Here is a 17,569-nt window from a genome sequence, read left to right on the forward strand (position 1 = left end):
GGAAGTGAGTGGGAACCTGGCCAAAAGAGCCAATGGAAAGGCTAGAACTTTTTAAAATTGAGAGAAAACCCCTTTGTCTGTCTGTGGTTGTTCTTGGGGAACGGCAGACAGGGAGCAGTTATGCTGTGAAAAGCTTGGGCCAGGTATAAAATTTTCTCAGTATCATACTAGAAGCTATTCATCTAAAACTCCAGATATGTAAGTAGATCAGGAAATGTCTAGGAAGACCCAATTAGGTTTATCCCTTTTATTTCTTTATTGTTTGTGGCTTCCTTTGTGCTAACCCCAGGTGCTTTTGTTTTGCTTGCAACCTTTAAACTGGACCTCAAGAAAGCTATTCTTGATGCTTAATCCTTGTAGTGTTTTTTTTTTAAATCTAGCAAAAGTCTAAGTCTCAGATGTATTTTCTTCTTTTTTTTTTTTTATTAATAAAATGTACCCTTTTTAAGAACAGAATTGGATTTGTGTGTCCTAAAAGGTTTGTGCACATGTTGTTTAATTATCTGATGGCAACAGCTGATTTCCTTTGTTTTTCTTCTCAGCTCTTCTCCGGAGGGGGGCGGGTGTGTGAAAAGGCTTGAGGGTATGCCACAGGAAGGAATTTCCAAGTTCTCCTTCCTGGGTTCTCAAAGGGATTTTGCACTTGGGTGGTAGCAGCATCTACCAATCCAAGGTCAGAGAAAAGCTGTAACCTTGGAAGTTTAATACAAGCCTGGAGTGGCTACAATTAATTTTTAGAATCTTTGTGGGCCCCCACCTTCTGCACTCGAAGTGCCAGAGTGGGGAATTAACTTTGACAGAAGCCTAGTTTTGTTTATCTGAATACATCTTACTGTAAAAGTGTGCAATATAAGAATATATGAATATTTTAGGTAAATAAACTTGTACCTGCATAAAGAAGTTTTCGAATGCAATGGATCTGCTGTGAAACACAAGCTACATATAGAGGTGTTCCCAGATGAGGAATGTCTTGGTCAACATCTATGCCCCAGGAGATCAGAACTTCCAGACATTCACTGTGACCTGCCAAAGTATGACATAGTTTGCTTGCCTCTTCAGTTAGATGTTCCATTTACGAAACCTGATACATTTCTTAACACTATATAATGTTATTTGTCAACTATTCTATGTATGCTCAGAAGCTAGTTTTTTACCTCTACTGGCTGCTTCGTGAGTCGGTGAAGGGAGACATGACTCCCACTGAGCTTTGGCACCATACTCCAACAAAAGCTCTGCACAAGATGCACTGCCTCTTGAACATGCATTAAATAATGGGTTCACTCCGTCAATTGTTGTAGCATTTACCTAGAATAGAAAAGAGATGTCTAAGACGGGAATGAAGTAAGGGATGCACTCTTAACTGATAAACTGATAAGTGTTTTAAAATAAGATATAGCTGAAATATGCTTGATGCATCAACAAATACACTATTTACCATAACATTGCTTTATTGCACTCAACTTCTGTACAGTTCTTATCTTCCCACCCCACCCCTCGTTATTTGCATAATGGTACGCTAATTTAAACAAGCTAACCTATATCCAAGAAAACATAACTGACCATAATACTAAATCTAAATAAGTGGCCTGACTTCAAAAGTGCCGAGTGCTCAGCAGTTCTCATTGACTTTGAAGTTCTAAAAGTTTTCTTTTCGTTATGGAAAATTCCATTAGCACTCCCCAATTTCTATCATCGCATGATTCTTTCTTGGTGCTCCACAAGCTCTAAAATTAGCATATAACCATGAAGAGCTAGTGTTCTACTCCACCCCCAAAAAACTCAATTTAAAATAATTTTATTTTTAAAAAAATTTTTTAGGTACAGTGGACTCTCTTTAAAATGTTCCTCGTGTGCTGGTCCCCATTTTAAAGAGAGGGAATTTCTGTAGAAAAACTTTACTACTGTATAGTTGTGTGTGTAGAGATAGCATGGTACTGTTGAGAAATGCAGAAGCATACCTAAATACTGTAATTGCATATGCTTTTATTTGTCAATCTTGTGCTCCCTTTTCCCGTTCCCCTCACTGTTTGTTGCTCTCTCTTGTGTCTTGTCTCATATTTATACTATAAGCTCTCTGGCACTGGAAACATGTCTTTTTCTCAGTTTTGGGGGAAAGATGTATGGGTTCTGTAGAAACAATAATCGTGTATTCTGTAGAAATAATAAATATACCTTCAATTTACAGTGCTTACATTGGCCACAATGCCTCAATTTTATGTCCATTTCACTCTTGCTTTCTCCCCTGGTTTTCTCATCTATTTTCTGTTCTGTCTTCTGCCCATCCTCTGTGTGGTGTCTAATCTTACCCCTACATTTTATGTGATCTTTTCTCTCTCCCCTCTACTTCTACTGTCTTCTCTTTCCTCCATTATGCAACAATCCCATCAGTCTCCTTTGCTGTCAATCAGCAAAGACTTTTAGTTGATTATTTTATTACTTAAAAAAACCCAAAGGCAAACCTACTGTTGTTAACAAACCAACATACTATGGAGCAGGAGAATGTGGAGAACTTTGGATGAAAAATCAAGGAATAGATTCTTTTCAATTAGATAACGTCAGTGCAGTACTTTACGTATGAAAAAGATACTTACATTTGCCCCTGCTTCAAGAAGGATTCTTGCACATCCTACATGATCTCCTAGGCAGGCTTCATGCAGTGGAGTGACTTGGTCAATTGTCAGAGTGTCCACATTGTAACCCTAAACAGGATAGGAACCACACATAATGGTAAGAAAAGCTATTCAAAGCTGTTAAGTCTTCAACATTGTTAGTTGTAAGCACCACAGTTTATTAGAGCTGGGTGAATCAGGGATTTTTCAGTTCACTGGCAATTTTTTAAAAAAATGTTTAGCTTCAGGTTGAACCAAAAATGACATTTTAAAAAAATTTTCAGTGAATCAAAAAGTAATTTAGTTTTGACTCAAAAATGCTTTATTTCAGTAATGTTGAAACAAATTTTTTTATTTTGTTTCAACCTGAACATTTTTGTTTCAATTTTCAGGCATTTTGGTAAAAGCAAAAGAAAGGAGAACTAGATTTACAAAATGGGGAGAGGAGGAGGTGCTGCTGCTGTTAGTGTCCCTTATAAGCTTTAGTCCAGTGGTTAGGGCACTCACCTAGGACAGAGGCGATCCAGGTTCAATTCCCTTCTCTACCTGATGTAGGGATTTGAATTTAGGTTTCCCTCATAGAGAGAGAAAGTCCTAGCCACTGGGCTATGGGATATTCAGCTATGGAGGGGCTTTCCTAATGTTGAAGCTGTTCCACTTTTTATAAATAATTAAATAGTCATTTGAGCAGGGCTTGAACTTGGTTCTCCCACCTACCAGGCAATAGTTGTTTTTACTATTTCTCTGGCCCAATGACTATGCATTGCAATTCATAGTCACTCATAATCACAATGGATAGTCATAGGGCCAGAAAGATAGTGAGAATGACTCAATAGCCTGGTAGTTAGGTGACCCATCTCCCAGGTGAATGCCAAAACCACTAGACTAAAGTCTATAAGAGAGGCAGAACTACCACCACCATCTCCTGCTGCTGTTTCTGCTGCCACCATTGTTTTATGACTCTAGTCCTTTCCTTTGCTTTAGCCAAAATGCCTGAAAATAGAAACAAATTTTGTGTCAAAATGAAACATTTTGATCTTACTAAAATGTTTTGACTTTTTTCAGTTTGGTCTAAACCAGATGTGGGCAAACTACGGCCAGCCCATGGGACCATCCTGACCGGCCTCTGAGCTCCCAGCTGGGGAGCCTAGTCCCTGGCCCCTCCCCTGCTGTCCCCCCTCCCCTGCAGCCACGCTGCTGCATGGGCCACACCCTGGCCTGCCGCTCCCACTGGGCAGCGTGAGGAGCGCAGCTGTCTCTGGTCGGGTGTCATGGCTGTGAGCTCCTGCTACTGGTAAGGGGGTGTGGAGCGGAGGGGTTGGGTAAGGGAGCAGGAGGTCCTGGGGGGCAGTCAGGGAGGAGGGGGTGGTTGGATGGGGCAGAGGTTCTTAGGAGGGTAGTCAGGGGATGGGGAACAGGGAGGGTTGGGAGTGGGAGTCCTGGGGGGTCTTTCAGGGGGCAGGGCTGTGAATAGGGGTCAAGAGGACAGTCAAGGGACAGAGGGCAGGGGGGTTGGCTAAGGGGGTGGGATCCTGGAGGGCAGTTAGGGGCAGGGGGTCCCTGGAGGGGGTGGTCAGGGGATGAGGAGCAGAGGGCAGTTGGATAGGAGGTGGGAGTCCCAGGGGTGAGGGCTGTTTGGGGGCAGGAGTGTGGATAGGAGTCAGTGCAGTCAGGGGACAGAGAGCAGGGGGATTGGATCGGGGTGGGGGTCCTGGGATGAGGGCGGTCAGGGGACATGGAGCAGGGGGGATGGGATGGGTTGGGGGTTCTGAGAGGGGCGGTTGGGGGGCAAGAAGTGGGAGGGGGTGGATAGGGGGCAGGGGCCAGGCTGTTTGGGGAGGGACAGTCTTCTCTACCAGCCCTCTAGCACAACCCTGATGTGGCCTTTGGGCCAAAAAGTTTGCCCACCCCTGATCTAAACTATTTGGTGAACTAGACATGAATGTGCAAATAGTTTTGGTCAACCCAAAACTGCATTTTTTGGTGAATAAACTATTCATCTGAAAAGTTTCACCCAGCTCTATTTACAGTATGCTATACATAATATACCTTATGTGAGCACAAAAATGAATGCATGCAGAATCTTTCATTATTTGATTTAGAAAAAAGTAAGAAAAATAGCTTCTAAACATTCACATAGTGGTCTACATTTCACGTTTGAAATACTTAGCCTTCCTAGAGCCTTCCTAGAGCCACAAATTCAAATTCCAAGAGAGTAAACTCAGTCCTTCTTCCTTATGAGATTGATAAAATAACTGAGCTCCGTGCAAGTATCAGAGGGGTAGCCGTGTTAGTCTGGATCTGTAAAAGCAGCAGAGAATCCTGTGGCACCTTATAGACTAACAGACGTTTTGGAGCGTGAGCTTTCGTGGTTGAATTTACACTTCGTCTACAAGTGGGTATTCAACCCACGAAAGCTCACGCTCCAAAACGTCTGTTAGTCTATAAGGTGCCACAGGATTCTCTGCTGCTTTCAGTTCCGTGCAGTTTTCTGTGGATAGTTTTTTTTAGATACTTGACAACTGATATCTTTTTCAGAGTCATAGAGTTGAAGGCCAGAAGGGACCACCATTTAGTCTGACTTCCTGTATATCAGAGCCCATCAACACTACCTAGCACCCACACACTAAACCCATCAACCAAAAGTAGACCAAATTACAGCCCACAGGAGACTAGACTGTTATGTGCCACAGGGAGAGAATAACAGGGACTGAGATGCACCAATGCCTGATGACCCCACAATAGCAGGAAAAAAGAGGATGATTGGTGCCACCCCAGAGAACCAGCCCACTCCATCCTGTGTCCCATCTCCAGCTATAGCCATCTCTGATGGTTCAGAGGAAGGAAACAAAAACAAAACAAATCACCAAGAATAAATTGAGGAGGTGGGGGGCTGGAGGTGGCTGGCTGAAGACCTGAAGCATGAGCTTTTAGGAACATAAGACATAAACCAGAAATGACCCCCAGGGCTGCTGTGTCCTGCCCCCTACCATCACAAGCAACCCCATCATACAACTGCACTCAAATTTGTCCAGCTCTCTCTTAAAACTAATTAAATTGTTTGCCCCCACAACTGTTGGGAAGCCATTCCAGAATCTCACTCCATTAATGGTTAGAAGCTGTCTTCTAATTTCCAGCCTGAATTTGTTCATGGCCAGTTTATATCCATGTGTTCTTGTGCCAGCAGTGTCCTTTAGCTTAAATTATTCACTCGCCTGATGCATTTATAGAAAGCAATTATATTGCCTCTTAGTCTTCTTTTTGTAAGGCTAAACAAACCAAACCCTTCCAGTCTCCTGTCATAAGATAGGCCCTCTATTCCCTTGATCATCCTAAAAGCAGCAAAGAGTCCTGTGGCACCTTATAGACTAACAGACATTTTGGAGCATGAGCTTTCGTGGGTGAATACCCACTTCATCGGATGCCGGACTAACAGACGTTTTGGAGCATGATGCATCCGACGAAGTGGGTATTCACCCACGAAAGCTCATGCTCTAAAACGTCTATTAGTCTGTAAGGTGCCACAGGACTCTTTGCTGCTTTTACAGATCCAGACTAACACGGCTACCTCTGATACTTGATCATCCTAGTATCTCGCACCTGTTACAGTGTGAATTTATCTTTCCTGAACATGGGTGACCAGAATTGTACACAGTATTCCAAATGAGATCTTACAGTGCCTTGTACAATGGCATTAAAACTTCTGTTTCTACTAGAAATGCCTCATATGATACATCCAAGGATTGCATTTGTCTTTTTCATAGCTGCATCGCACTGGTGGCTCATAGTCATCCTGTGATCGACTCCCACACCCAGGTGTCCCTCCGGCATTGCTTCCAAATGATGAGCCCCCCCAATTAGCAACAGAAATTCTTATTAGATTTAGGATCTGATTAGATCCTAGGTGCATGATCTTGCACTTTGTATTACTGAATTTCATTCCATTTCTGTTACACCAGTCTTCAAAGTCATCCGGATCTTCCTGTATAATATTCCGATCCACCCTTGTGTTGACAATGGTACACTGAAGCTAGCTTTGCATCATCAGCAAATTACTACATTGGCTTACACAATATACTTTTTGTAGTACCATTTAAAAATGTTCCAGCAAGGGCTCTTATTTGATACCGTATTATAGTACTTAACTGCCAAATAGCAGGTTTGCTGTTACACTAACAGTAAACTCCTGATTTTACTTTATCCCTTTGCTGTTACAAAATAATATTCAGTGTGTCTTTTTTTATTATTATTGCTGCTGTTCACTGGGCTATTTTCAATTAATTTTTCTGAAGAACTCCCAAGTCCTTCTCCTGATCAGTAGACAGGATGATTGCTTTGTTTAGTGTGTACTAATCCGTTCTCTCACAGTAAGGGCTAGATATTCAGCTGGTGTAAATTGGTATAGCTATATTGATGTCAATGGATCAACATCAGTTTATATCAGCTGAGAAGGGAAGTCAGTGCAACTATGCTGATTTACACGAGCTGAGGATAAGTGTTATGTGCCTGTAGGCACAGCAGAGAGTAAGGGCTGGTGTATAAATTGTACCACCCAAGGAGTAATCCCAGCATGCACTGTACCTCTAAGGCACTATTCTTCTTTAATTCTCCAAAACAGGTGCTTTACTGCTCTTTTTTTACAAAAATAAAGAAATAGCATCATTCTAGCCCTTAGAAGCAACCCTAAAGGAACAACAACATTTACAAAGAAACAGTTTTCATAGGTTTAATCTACCAAGCCTTCACAACAAATATATTTTAGAAAATGCCTTTAAAACTAGTAGGAAAATATCTTGAAACGTCTTTAAATTTTATAGTATCAAAGCTCCCAAGTGAAAAGACTTCTGCATTATTCACTTGCAGACCATAACAGAATAATCATGCTATATTTACCTTTTGCTGAGTTGTCATTAAATAAGATAAAAAAGGAAAATGTTTTAAGAACCACATGGGCATTACCTGTGACAGTAAAGTTTTTAGAGAAAGGAGACGTCCTTGACTGGCTGCCTCATGCAGTGGTGAACGATCTGCCCAAGAACCTACAGAATAATAATATTTATTGAAAAAATTACAGCAATTAGAGAGATCTTAGTATGCACAGAACAAAACAGAAGTGGTTATGCGAAAAATAAAGTCAAAGGTTTTATTAAATGAATTATTCTCATTTTGGACTAAGTGTCTTAAATATATGTCTTCTTTCCTGGACACTAAAAAGAGCAGACAGGCTACACTGAGTAATTCTGCAATATGAAGGAGAAAAAGTTTCTACGTGGTATTTTTTATTAATGCATTTTAACAACTTCAGCAATATTCATGGTATTTGTCTACCAGAGCCTTTTATATTTTCTACAAAATGTTGTCTAGGTATATCAAAATCTACCAGCTTCAGCAGGAAACACAGACATATTGGACTGAATATTTGAAGCAAAAATGAGGACCACACACACTTTCAGAAACATTCCTGAAAAAAAGGAAAAGCTGTTCTAAAAAAAAAAATTAACAGTAAAATGTCTCTGGTTGATAAGACCAATCTGAAGCCTCCAACCCCCACTTTCCCCATGAAATCTACATGTAAGTCCCTGAGAAGAGAGTTCCCATGGTAGAAATAGGTTTTTAGGGCTAAATCCTTCCCCATGACCAAATCCAAGTAGTTGTGCTTCTTGATGCAAGGATATTTTACAGGGCTTGGAAAGAAAACTCTAGCTTCCGCTCCAAGCTACAGAACCACCCTGCTTCTAGTGAAGCCCAGTGTGCCCATGCTGTTGTGACCCTGTTCTACAGGGTTCAGCTCTACTTTGTGGGTTTTTGCAGGGAATCCCATACAGGTGGATTCTCCAGCATACAGGCGATGAGAATCCCTGGCACAGGCTCTCAAAACTACTTGTTTTCCTCATCCAGCACAAAAGTTCCACTATATCTTAGGCTTTTTGTGGCTGAAGAGAAAGAGGTGGGATTTGCCCCTTGGTTTCTAAATAGGAAGGAGTAATTGAGAACCCACTTTACCTTTTTTACGTATAACTTAAGAGATGATGCACAGTTTGAGGGTTCTGTAAAAATGATGCTCATACTCTTATTGAAGAAAGGCAGATCACTGACTTACGGGCAAATCCAGCCGTCACTTCCACAGCCACAGAGGGCCCCGGCAGCAGAAATGGTTCAGTTCTGTTTCTTTGTGTAGGAAGTCAAGATTTGAGGGGCTCTGTAGAAATCCTCCTACACTTTTTTGTGGATCCTCTGCTGATTACTTCTATGAGAGGTCCTCAACTTAGGAGAGCTCCAGAATGCTCATGTACCTACTGGCCTGCAGCAACATTGCAGACACTTACCACACAGGGAGAGGATTCTTTTCTGCTTAATTGTCTGGGATAGATGCAGGATTTAGAATTTGGTTGTTATTTTGCAACATCTTGCAGGAAATTTAGGTTTGATTCTCAGTCCCATTTTCTTACTGCCTAGGCTCATTGATGCAGGAATACCACAAAAGCAGTTGCTCAGCACATGGGGTCAGAGAGACCACCATGTCATTGTCATTTAATAACAATCCCTTGATTGACTGATTTTATTGAGTAGATGCTGTGACTACTCAGAGTATTGCAATCAGTGTGAATTGCAATGGAACTTCAGCTCAACCTGCTGAAATATTCTATGGATTTGTTTGGTTATTGTTGTTATACAGTGTTGAAACCACAGAAAGTTTACAGCCTGTAGAAAATAGAGTTCCCTGTCCTCCATCACACTTTTTCCTCTTTCAATTCTCCCTCTGATCATCCTGTTTCTGAGTGATAAAGTTGTTATTGGAATTAATTGTATGAGAAAGGAGAACACTAAGTTCTAGACACAAGGTTTTGTAATATTACTGTACTGCATCAGATATATTCCAGACATACTTTTCATCAAGCTGAATAGTTAATGTTGTCTGTCTTAAAATGGGAAGCTTCTATAAATTACCTGCCCATTTTTACTTTTTATGTAACTACTTAACAGTTGCAAAGGAATATGGCGCCTTACCACTGTGCTAGGATTCTTTGAATGTGTCAATAACATAGTGAATAAAAGTAAACCGGTTGACATAATTTATTTAGGCTTTCAAATGACCTTTGACAAGGTCCCTCACAGGAGGCTATTAAGAAACAGTGTAGTTATGAGTAAGAGGAAATGCATTACCGTGGATCAAGAACTGGCTAAGAGAGAGAAAAAAAGTAGAAGTAAATTGTCAACTTTCATCATGGCAAAGGTTAACAGGAGGGATGCCTCAAGGTTCTGTTCTAGGATTGGAGTTTAATATATACATTAATGATCTGGAAAAAGACATGAGCAGAGATCTGGAAAAATGTACATGTAACAAAATTACTTCAGACTTGTCTACACTTAAAATGCTACAGCAGCACAACTGCACCACTGTACTGCTTCAGCGTAGACACGATCTATCCCAACACAAGGGATTCTTCTGTCGGCATAGGTAATCCACCTCTCTGAGAGGCAAAAGGTAGGTCAACAAACAAATTCTTCTGTTGACCTAGCACTGTCTACACAGGGACTTAACTACACTGCTCAGACATGTAGATTTTTCAGACTTCTGATGGATGTAGTGAAACTGAACTAATTTTCTAGTGTAGATCAAGCTTTAGCAAAGTCAAATCCAGAAAGGACTTTGAGAAATTTCAGAGGGCACTACCCAAGCTTAGTGAATTGGCAACAAGATGACATATGAAACTGAATGTTGATAATATGCAAAGTAATACACGTTGGAGGAAAAATACAAGCTGCTGATACATCTTACTGGGGTCTAAGTTAACTGTATCAACTCAGGAAAACACTTGGGGATCACTGTAGACTGCTCAATTAAGATCTTCGCTTTGTCTACACTAGCACTTTTGTTGGCAAAACTTTTGTCAGGCAGGATGTGCAAAACACCCCCCCAACCAACATAAGTTTGGACAGCGCTGTGTCAGTGGAAGATGTTCTCCCGTCAACATTGCTACTGCTGCTTTTTGGGAGTAGTTTAAATATGCTAGTGGGAGAGTGCTCTCCCACTGGCAGAGAGTGGCTATACAGGAGACCTTACAGTGGCACAACTGCAGCGATACAGCTGTGCTGCTGTAAGGTCCACAGTGTAGACATAGGTGCAGTTGTAGTGGGGGGGAAAAAGCCAACAAATTATGAGGATACATAAGGAATGGAATGGAGAATAATATGAAAAATATAGTGCTATTATATAAATCAGTGGTGTGCAGTACTTATCACCCCATCTCAAAAGGATATTGCAGCTTAAAGGGAGTTTAGTGGTACATGATGAGAATGACTACAGCCCTGGAAAAACTCATATGAAGAGATTGAGATTGCTTACTTTAGAAAGAAGATGAATAAGAGGGAACATGACAGAAGCATATGAAATGAGTGGTATAGAAAAGGCAGATCCGGAGCTTCTGTTTTCGTCTCATAACATGAGAGCAAGGGGACATTCAATGAAACTGAAGGGTGGATAATTCAAAACTGATAAAAGGAAATATTTTTTCATCCAACACGTGATTAGACTGTGGAACCCTCTGCCAAATGATAGCACTGAGACCAAGAACTCAGCAAGATTCAAAAAGAAGTTGGATTTTTAGATGAATAGCAAGAATATTGAGTTATATTAATAAATACTAAAAAACAAAGTTTTACAAGTAATATAAAGTCTCATGCTTCACGTCTTAAATTTGTCTTGAACTCATAGTAATTAGGAGGAAACTCCCCTATGACAACATCAACCTACTGTGGTACTTCCTGCACCTTCTTTTGGGGTATGTGGTGCTAGCCACTTCCTGAGACAGGATGTTGGATCAGATGGACCACAGGTCTGCACCACTGTGGCAGTTCTGATTTTCCTATTAAGACAGCCATACTCTGCTATTCGTTTTGGATGATTTGCTATAATTGGTGATACATATCCTCTCTATATATTATTTGATTTAAAGTTAAACTGATTTTGCAATTTTTATTTTTAGTGACAACAGCCAAGAGTTAAAAAAAGGTGACTAGTGATTTTAGGTGCTTTAACTTTTCAGTAACCATCTTGGAGACACCTTGAAGAGTTCTGATTTTCAGAAAGTACTGCCTGTTCACCCCCTCAAACTCAAGCTCTTGTGAGGTATTTAAAATAGGGTACACAAAATCACCATTACTTTTGAAAATCTTGGCCAATATTTTTCTTTTTGTTTGTAGAATAAATAACTAGCACTAAAGTGAGTCAAGATCTCTAATAATGGTTACACCCACAAATCAGGTAGTAAGTAAAAGTTCTCTTCTTGTGGCTGAAAATGATTGTGCAAGAAAAGTCAGAAGCCCGCATTTAGAGGCTGCTTTCAAAGGTCTGGCCTTATATCTCCATTTAAGAAAATTCTCTACTCTCTTTTGGTGGCCTATTCCATTGCCAATTTAATATGAAAGAAAGAAGTAAGAAGTACTGTAGTACTGTAGAAAAAAAAAGAGACAAAACCGTACATTGCACAAAGCATAAAAACATATTAAAAATCTTTTAAGAGATTTCTGATTGACTGGTGCTATGGAAATTTTAGATTTACAGCTGGACGCAAAACAGAATATGGATACGCAGGTAGAATCTCTTTCTGCAATCCATGTTTGCCCCCATTTTTGCTTACCTCACCTCCCTCTTCACATGTGCCCTCTTGGATTGCTTAGGAGAATGCCTGCTAATGTCATTACTTCAGTGACATGTGAGAATCAAATGATACTAGATTACATTCCAAGTTCTATTTTGCACCTAGACCTTCCCTCGGTTGCTGCCCACAAGAACAGTGAAATCCAACAGCTGATGGCTTCTGCTAAACCCATTAAATATAGAGTGCTTAGTTATGTGATTGCTTCCATTATAAACAGTGTACAGATATTAAAATTACTGCAGAAATATTCTGTGCAAATTAAGTTTAGAAAAATTCTTCCACTTTACAAGGACCTGCTTCTGCTTCCATTGAAGTCAATAGGAGTTTTGTCTTTAAGTACGAGGACAGAATCAGCCTCCAAACCACTGTCAGCCCAGCAAAATTGGGCCTTTCAGATAAAATATCAAAAGATGTCTTTAAAAAGCAACATTCTAACTTATTTAACTCATTGCTTTCTGCTGATTTCCAGTTTTGCAATTTCTGTTATCTAGAAAGTGTTAAGAACACGAACAAATGTACTAATTCATAATGCTGTCTAAGAGCAATATTAGGAAACATCCTATTCAAAAGCTTTTAATCTATCAGGCCTCTATTGTTGTGGTCTGTTTCGATGCTAAACACAAGCTACCTCTCACTATATTTGGAAACAGAACTAGTTCCAAGCCATCTGGTATATAACTTACGGGGAACAGCAGCCTACACTATTTTGTAAACATGAGAGAGAAATAGAGTAAAAAAGAATTCATATTATTAAACAGACAAGAACAAAGAATTATTTAAAAATTTCATACAGTACCTAAATCTCCATCTCCCCATGGTGCTTCCAGCCAATTGCAATTATAAATTCTACTCATTTCTTTCAGTGTGAAAATAAAAATCCCTCTCCACTTGCTGGGGCCTGTTCTTAATACACTTCAGCCATGTTTGCAAGGAGATCAGCAGCTCCTTGTAATATGAACTTTCACCTCTAAAACTTTTCATCTGGTAAACACAGTTCTGGAGGCATCAGCTTATGTGGCCACCAACTTTTTTTCTTATTAAAAAGCAGCAACTGCCATTTAATATAACTATATAAAAATGTTAACATATTGGGAATATTATTTTCCATTGGCCCTGATCCTGAAACATCTACACAAGTGAAACTCTGAATGAAATCAGTGGAAACTTTGCCTGAATAAGGACTGTAGTATCAAGCCATACTTACCCATCTTTTACCTTGTGGAATGAGATGAACTTATGAATAATAAATTATTTTACAGATATCCACTCAAATCATTATAAATATGTAGCCTAGTGTGTGAAGATAAAGGCAGTGATCACACAGGCTACTTTATTATATTGAATTAGTACATTTAAAAGCAAGTAAGAAAGTTACTGCTAGTTTGTGAGCTAGCACAAGCAAAGGTTGTTCTCATCAGTAAGAAAAACATGATTTTCTCCACCACCCCCCACCCTGCACTTTCTGGCTATCTTCTTGCAGCTCACTACTGACCGGTAGAGGATCTTAATTATTAGGTTGTTAAATTGAATGTAGAGCTACGTTTAGTATTTTTTTTCCAACTCTGAATGAACAAAGGAGATTGACTTTTTACAGAAACTGATTTGAACCTTTTCTTTTTCACATACCCAGTGATGAGCTGCCAAAATATTAACAACAGGTTCCCTCCTCCTCATCTCAGGAGGGGGGTCGTGCCCCATCCAACCCCCCATGTTCCTTGACACTCCCCCTGGGGACCCTGACCCATCCCCCCCTTTCCCCTGACTGCCCCCTGCTGCCCCATCCAACCCCTCCTCTCATTCTTGATGGCCCCCCGGGACCCGTGCCCCATCCAACCACCCCTTCTCTTCGTCCCTGACTGCCCCCCACCACTTCATCCAACACCTGCTGCTTCCTGACTGCCCCCCGGGACCCTTGTCCCCATTCAGTCCCCCTGTTCCCTGCCCTCTGCCCCCCACCCCCTATCACCCCCCCGTACAACCCACCCGAAAACCCCTCATGCCCTTAACCACGTGCCTGGGGGCCTGGACCGAGTCGCTGCCAGGATCCATGACCGGTACCGACTCCTGTGGCCGGGCGGAGCCGTTTGCCCGGCACTGGGATCGCGTCCGGCGGCGGGCCCGACTCCCCTGGCCGGGCCGGGCCGGGCCGGAGCAGCTCGGCTGGCTCCGGACTGGCGCCGGGGCCTGACCTCCCCAGAGCCGGGCGGGCTGGCGCCGGCGCCGAGTTCGGCTGCACCAGGACGAGCCGGGGGCACTCCGGCGGGCCGCGGGAGCCGGATGGGCCGCGCGCACCGGCTCCCTGGAATCCCCGCTCAGCTTCCTGCCTGCTCCTTGTTTCAGGCTTCCCGTGAACATTTGATTCGCGGGAAGCAGGGGAGGGAGAGAAGAAGGAGAGCGGAGCATTCAGGGGAGAGGGGGAGGTGAGCTGGGGCTGGGTGGACAGCTGCCCGAGCCTTTGTTAAATTTAAAAGTTTCTTTAGAACCGATTGTCCTGGAACAACCGGTTCTAAAAAGGCTTCTTAAATTAACAACTGGTTCCTGCTAACCAGTGCGAACCGTCTGGAGCTTACCACTGCACATAGCAAAGCTTGAAAAAAAATTCAAGTTAGCAAGTGTGGCATTTTTCAAAAATTATGATTACGATTATTAGCAATCAGGTGGTACCCACAACGTGCTAGGCACTGTCCAGACACACAGGAAGGAGTGTTTATAATCTAGTATAAATTTAAGGAGAAACAAATGTATTTTTCAGTGGAATCTTCTGTAGCAAACAATCTTGGTCTAAAATGTTAGTGAACAAAAGGTAGTTGGAGGAAAAATGAGATTTGGTTTTATGAAAAACAAGTGGCAGTTCTGAAGCCATTCAAAAGCTAATGGCAGAAGCACTATGAAATAAATCATCACTTCTTGTTCTAATGTAAAGCCTGATCCAAAGCTCATTGAAATCAATGGAAGCCTGTCAATTGACTTCAACAGGCTTTGTGTCAGGTTCACACTTCCAGTCATTGCAGTTCAAGATATTCTATTATTCCGTTTAATGGTTTATTAAAATGTGATAGCTAAAACTTTCATATCTGTCTCATAGGTTCTCATATGCAGGGTTCTCATATTAAACAGGATGCTGCTTTAATGCACAAGGCAAAATTTTAGCACGGAGGCCAGGAAGGTCACCACCTATGTTTTTCTTCAATATATTTGTTGGATTCCTCATAAAAATATTTTGCATGGTAGGGCGAACCACATGGTTTTAAACCTTTTTTCATTTGTGGACCTTTAAAAAATTTCAAATGAAACTGCAGACCCCTTTGGAAATCTTGGACATAGTCTGCGGAACCCCAGGGGTCCACGAATCACAGGTTGAAAACCACCGTTCTGTTGTAATGACAACCTTTGCAGACCTCTTAGACATAGCCGTCCGTGGACTGCAGGTTGAAAACCATTGGGCTGGATCATGAATTTACCACAATCCCTGGGTAAGGGGCAGCAAGGCTCTTTCCACTCCCCATGTCTGCCTGCCCACATGAATGGGAGTAATGTCATCACTAGGGCTTTGCTCCCCACTGTGGTGTGAGCAGCCTAGATAAGACATAAGGTGGCACCAATCCCAGGCCAAGATTTGGCTCTTAGTGCCTTCCATTAGAGTTTCTCCGTCATTTTACAAGTATAGACCACAACACTCAAAATAACCTGGATTATTATACACATTTTTAAACAACAGTTAAAGAGATAAGTGTAGAGAGATTAACTTGTTGTCCAAAATCAAACCAGAGGACTATGTCAAAGCCAAAAATAGAATATAGGTCTCCTGACCTCCAACTCTGTGCCTAAACCACCAAGACTATCTTTTCTTCCCCAACAAGTACCTGTTGATTCTTCCTAGTATTGGCAATACAGTGGATTCCTCTTAATCCAGAGGTAAACTATCCAGACACTCCAGATAAAATTTCCTTATCCTAACCAAACCCTGTTTCTGTGTTTTGGCCTTAAGAGATTAAGACTGGATGGACAGCCTGCAACTTCCTCTGCTTCTTGCCCACTCCTCAAAGGCCACACCTAACCTGGAGAATGCAATATCCCATCACAGAGATGGGTTGAAGTAGCAATGTCTGTCTGAACTTTGCCAAACTTAAGGGATGTTTGAGTATGGGGGTTTGATTTGGTTGATTTCAATGTTTGCAGTCTGTGATCAGAGCTCATAAGATATGAAATGTCTTGCATTTGGGGCTCATTAGAAAGGGGCTCATATGTGCTGGACTCCACTAGCTGAGCATTATGGGGCAATCAGGAGATTTGTTGGGGCGAGAGCAAAATGGCCTGAGAAAGTACAGGGGAAAACAGAGGTACAAAAGAAAGTCACAGGGATATCTTCCATTTAAAACACTTTGCTTTACCATTATTATAATTTGTAGTGATGTAGTTACTAAAGGATCAGGTCACAGCCCCACTGTGCTAGGTTCAGTACAATTATAGTAAACAGCAATTCCTGCTCCAAAGAGTTTACAGTCTAAAAAGTAGTCCGTCTTAGCCATAGCCATAGTGTTTAAGGCCAGAAGGGACCACCAGATCATCTGGTCTGACCTCCTGTATATCACAGGTCACCAACACCACCCAGCACCCAAACACTAACTTATCTAAATGTTATACCAATAAAAACTAGCAGGATCTTATTAAAGGGGACAAGACATTTGTCACATTTATTGTAAATACCATAATAAAATAAAAGATAACAGCAAACAATGTTGTTTGGCTACTTATTCCTATGATTATAACTTATACACATATATCCATTCACACAATCATTCATACAAGTTCTGGATAGATATTATAGTTACCAGCCTAAAGTTGCTTGTGACAGAATACTGGCCAGGTACCCTGTACACAAGAGTGAGCCGGATCGGGTCAGGTGCACTGATGCTCCTGGAGCTGGCAGCAGAACCATAGACTCAAATCCTCAGTCTTCAGAGTCCAGTTTATAGGGATTTTTCCCTATGTTAGTTCATGGGAGTTGTTTCATTCTGCTTTGCCAGATTAATGAGCAGGTCGCTGGCTCTATTCTGTCAGATGTTTGTTTAGGTGCTTGGGGTGGTCATTCTGCTGTTGCAGAACGATCAGCAGGTGTCTGGCTCCATCTGTCAGATGTTTGTTAGGTGCTTGGGTGGATCCAGTTCGCCCTCCGGGGTCCACTGGTGATTCCACTTGACACCTTCTTCGGCCGATATGGAATTTTTCAGGCTGGTAACTCCCTAACCATTCATTCATCATTTAAACTAGGCACTCATTCACATACACTCTTTATCT

At 41.5% G+C, this 17,569-nt stretch overlaps 1 protein-coding gene across 3 annotated transcripts in view; it reads right to left on the reverse strand.

Annotated features, from left to right (window-relative positions):
* Nucleotides 1-17,569, reverse strand: part of ASB5 (ankyrin repeat and SOCS box containing 5) — a 67,738-nt gene that overhangs the window by 4,407 nt on the left and 45,762 nt on the right. For 2 of the 3 annotated variants that reach the window (XM_032784402.2, XM_032784403.2), the window contains exons 2-5: nt 7,569-7,648; nt 2,592-2,699; nt 1,155-1,305; nt 889-1,023 (exon numbers count right to left, since the gene is read on the reverse strand). In XM_032784402.2, coding sequence (XP_032640293.1) covers nt 889-1,023; nt 1,155-1,305; nt 2,592-2,699; nt 7,569-7,648 — 474 coding nt within the window. Of the gene's footprint in view, nt 1-888; nt 1,024-1,154; nt 1,306-2,591; nt 2,700-7,568; nt 7,649-13,067; nt 13,195-17,569 lie in introns of those variants that run through there. The other variant, XM_032784404.1, reaches the window with a different exon arrangement.

Source organism: Chelonoidis abingdonii, chromosome 5 (genome assembly GCF_003597395.2).
Source record: "Chelonoidis abingdonii isolate Lonesome George chromosome 5, CheloAbing_2.0, whole genome shotgun sequence".
Lineage (NCBI taxonomy): Eukaryota > Metazoa > Chordata > Testudines > Testudinidae > Chelonoidis > Chelonoidis abingdonii.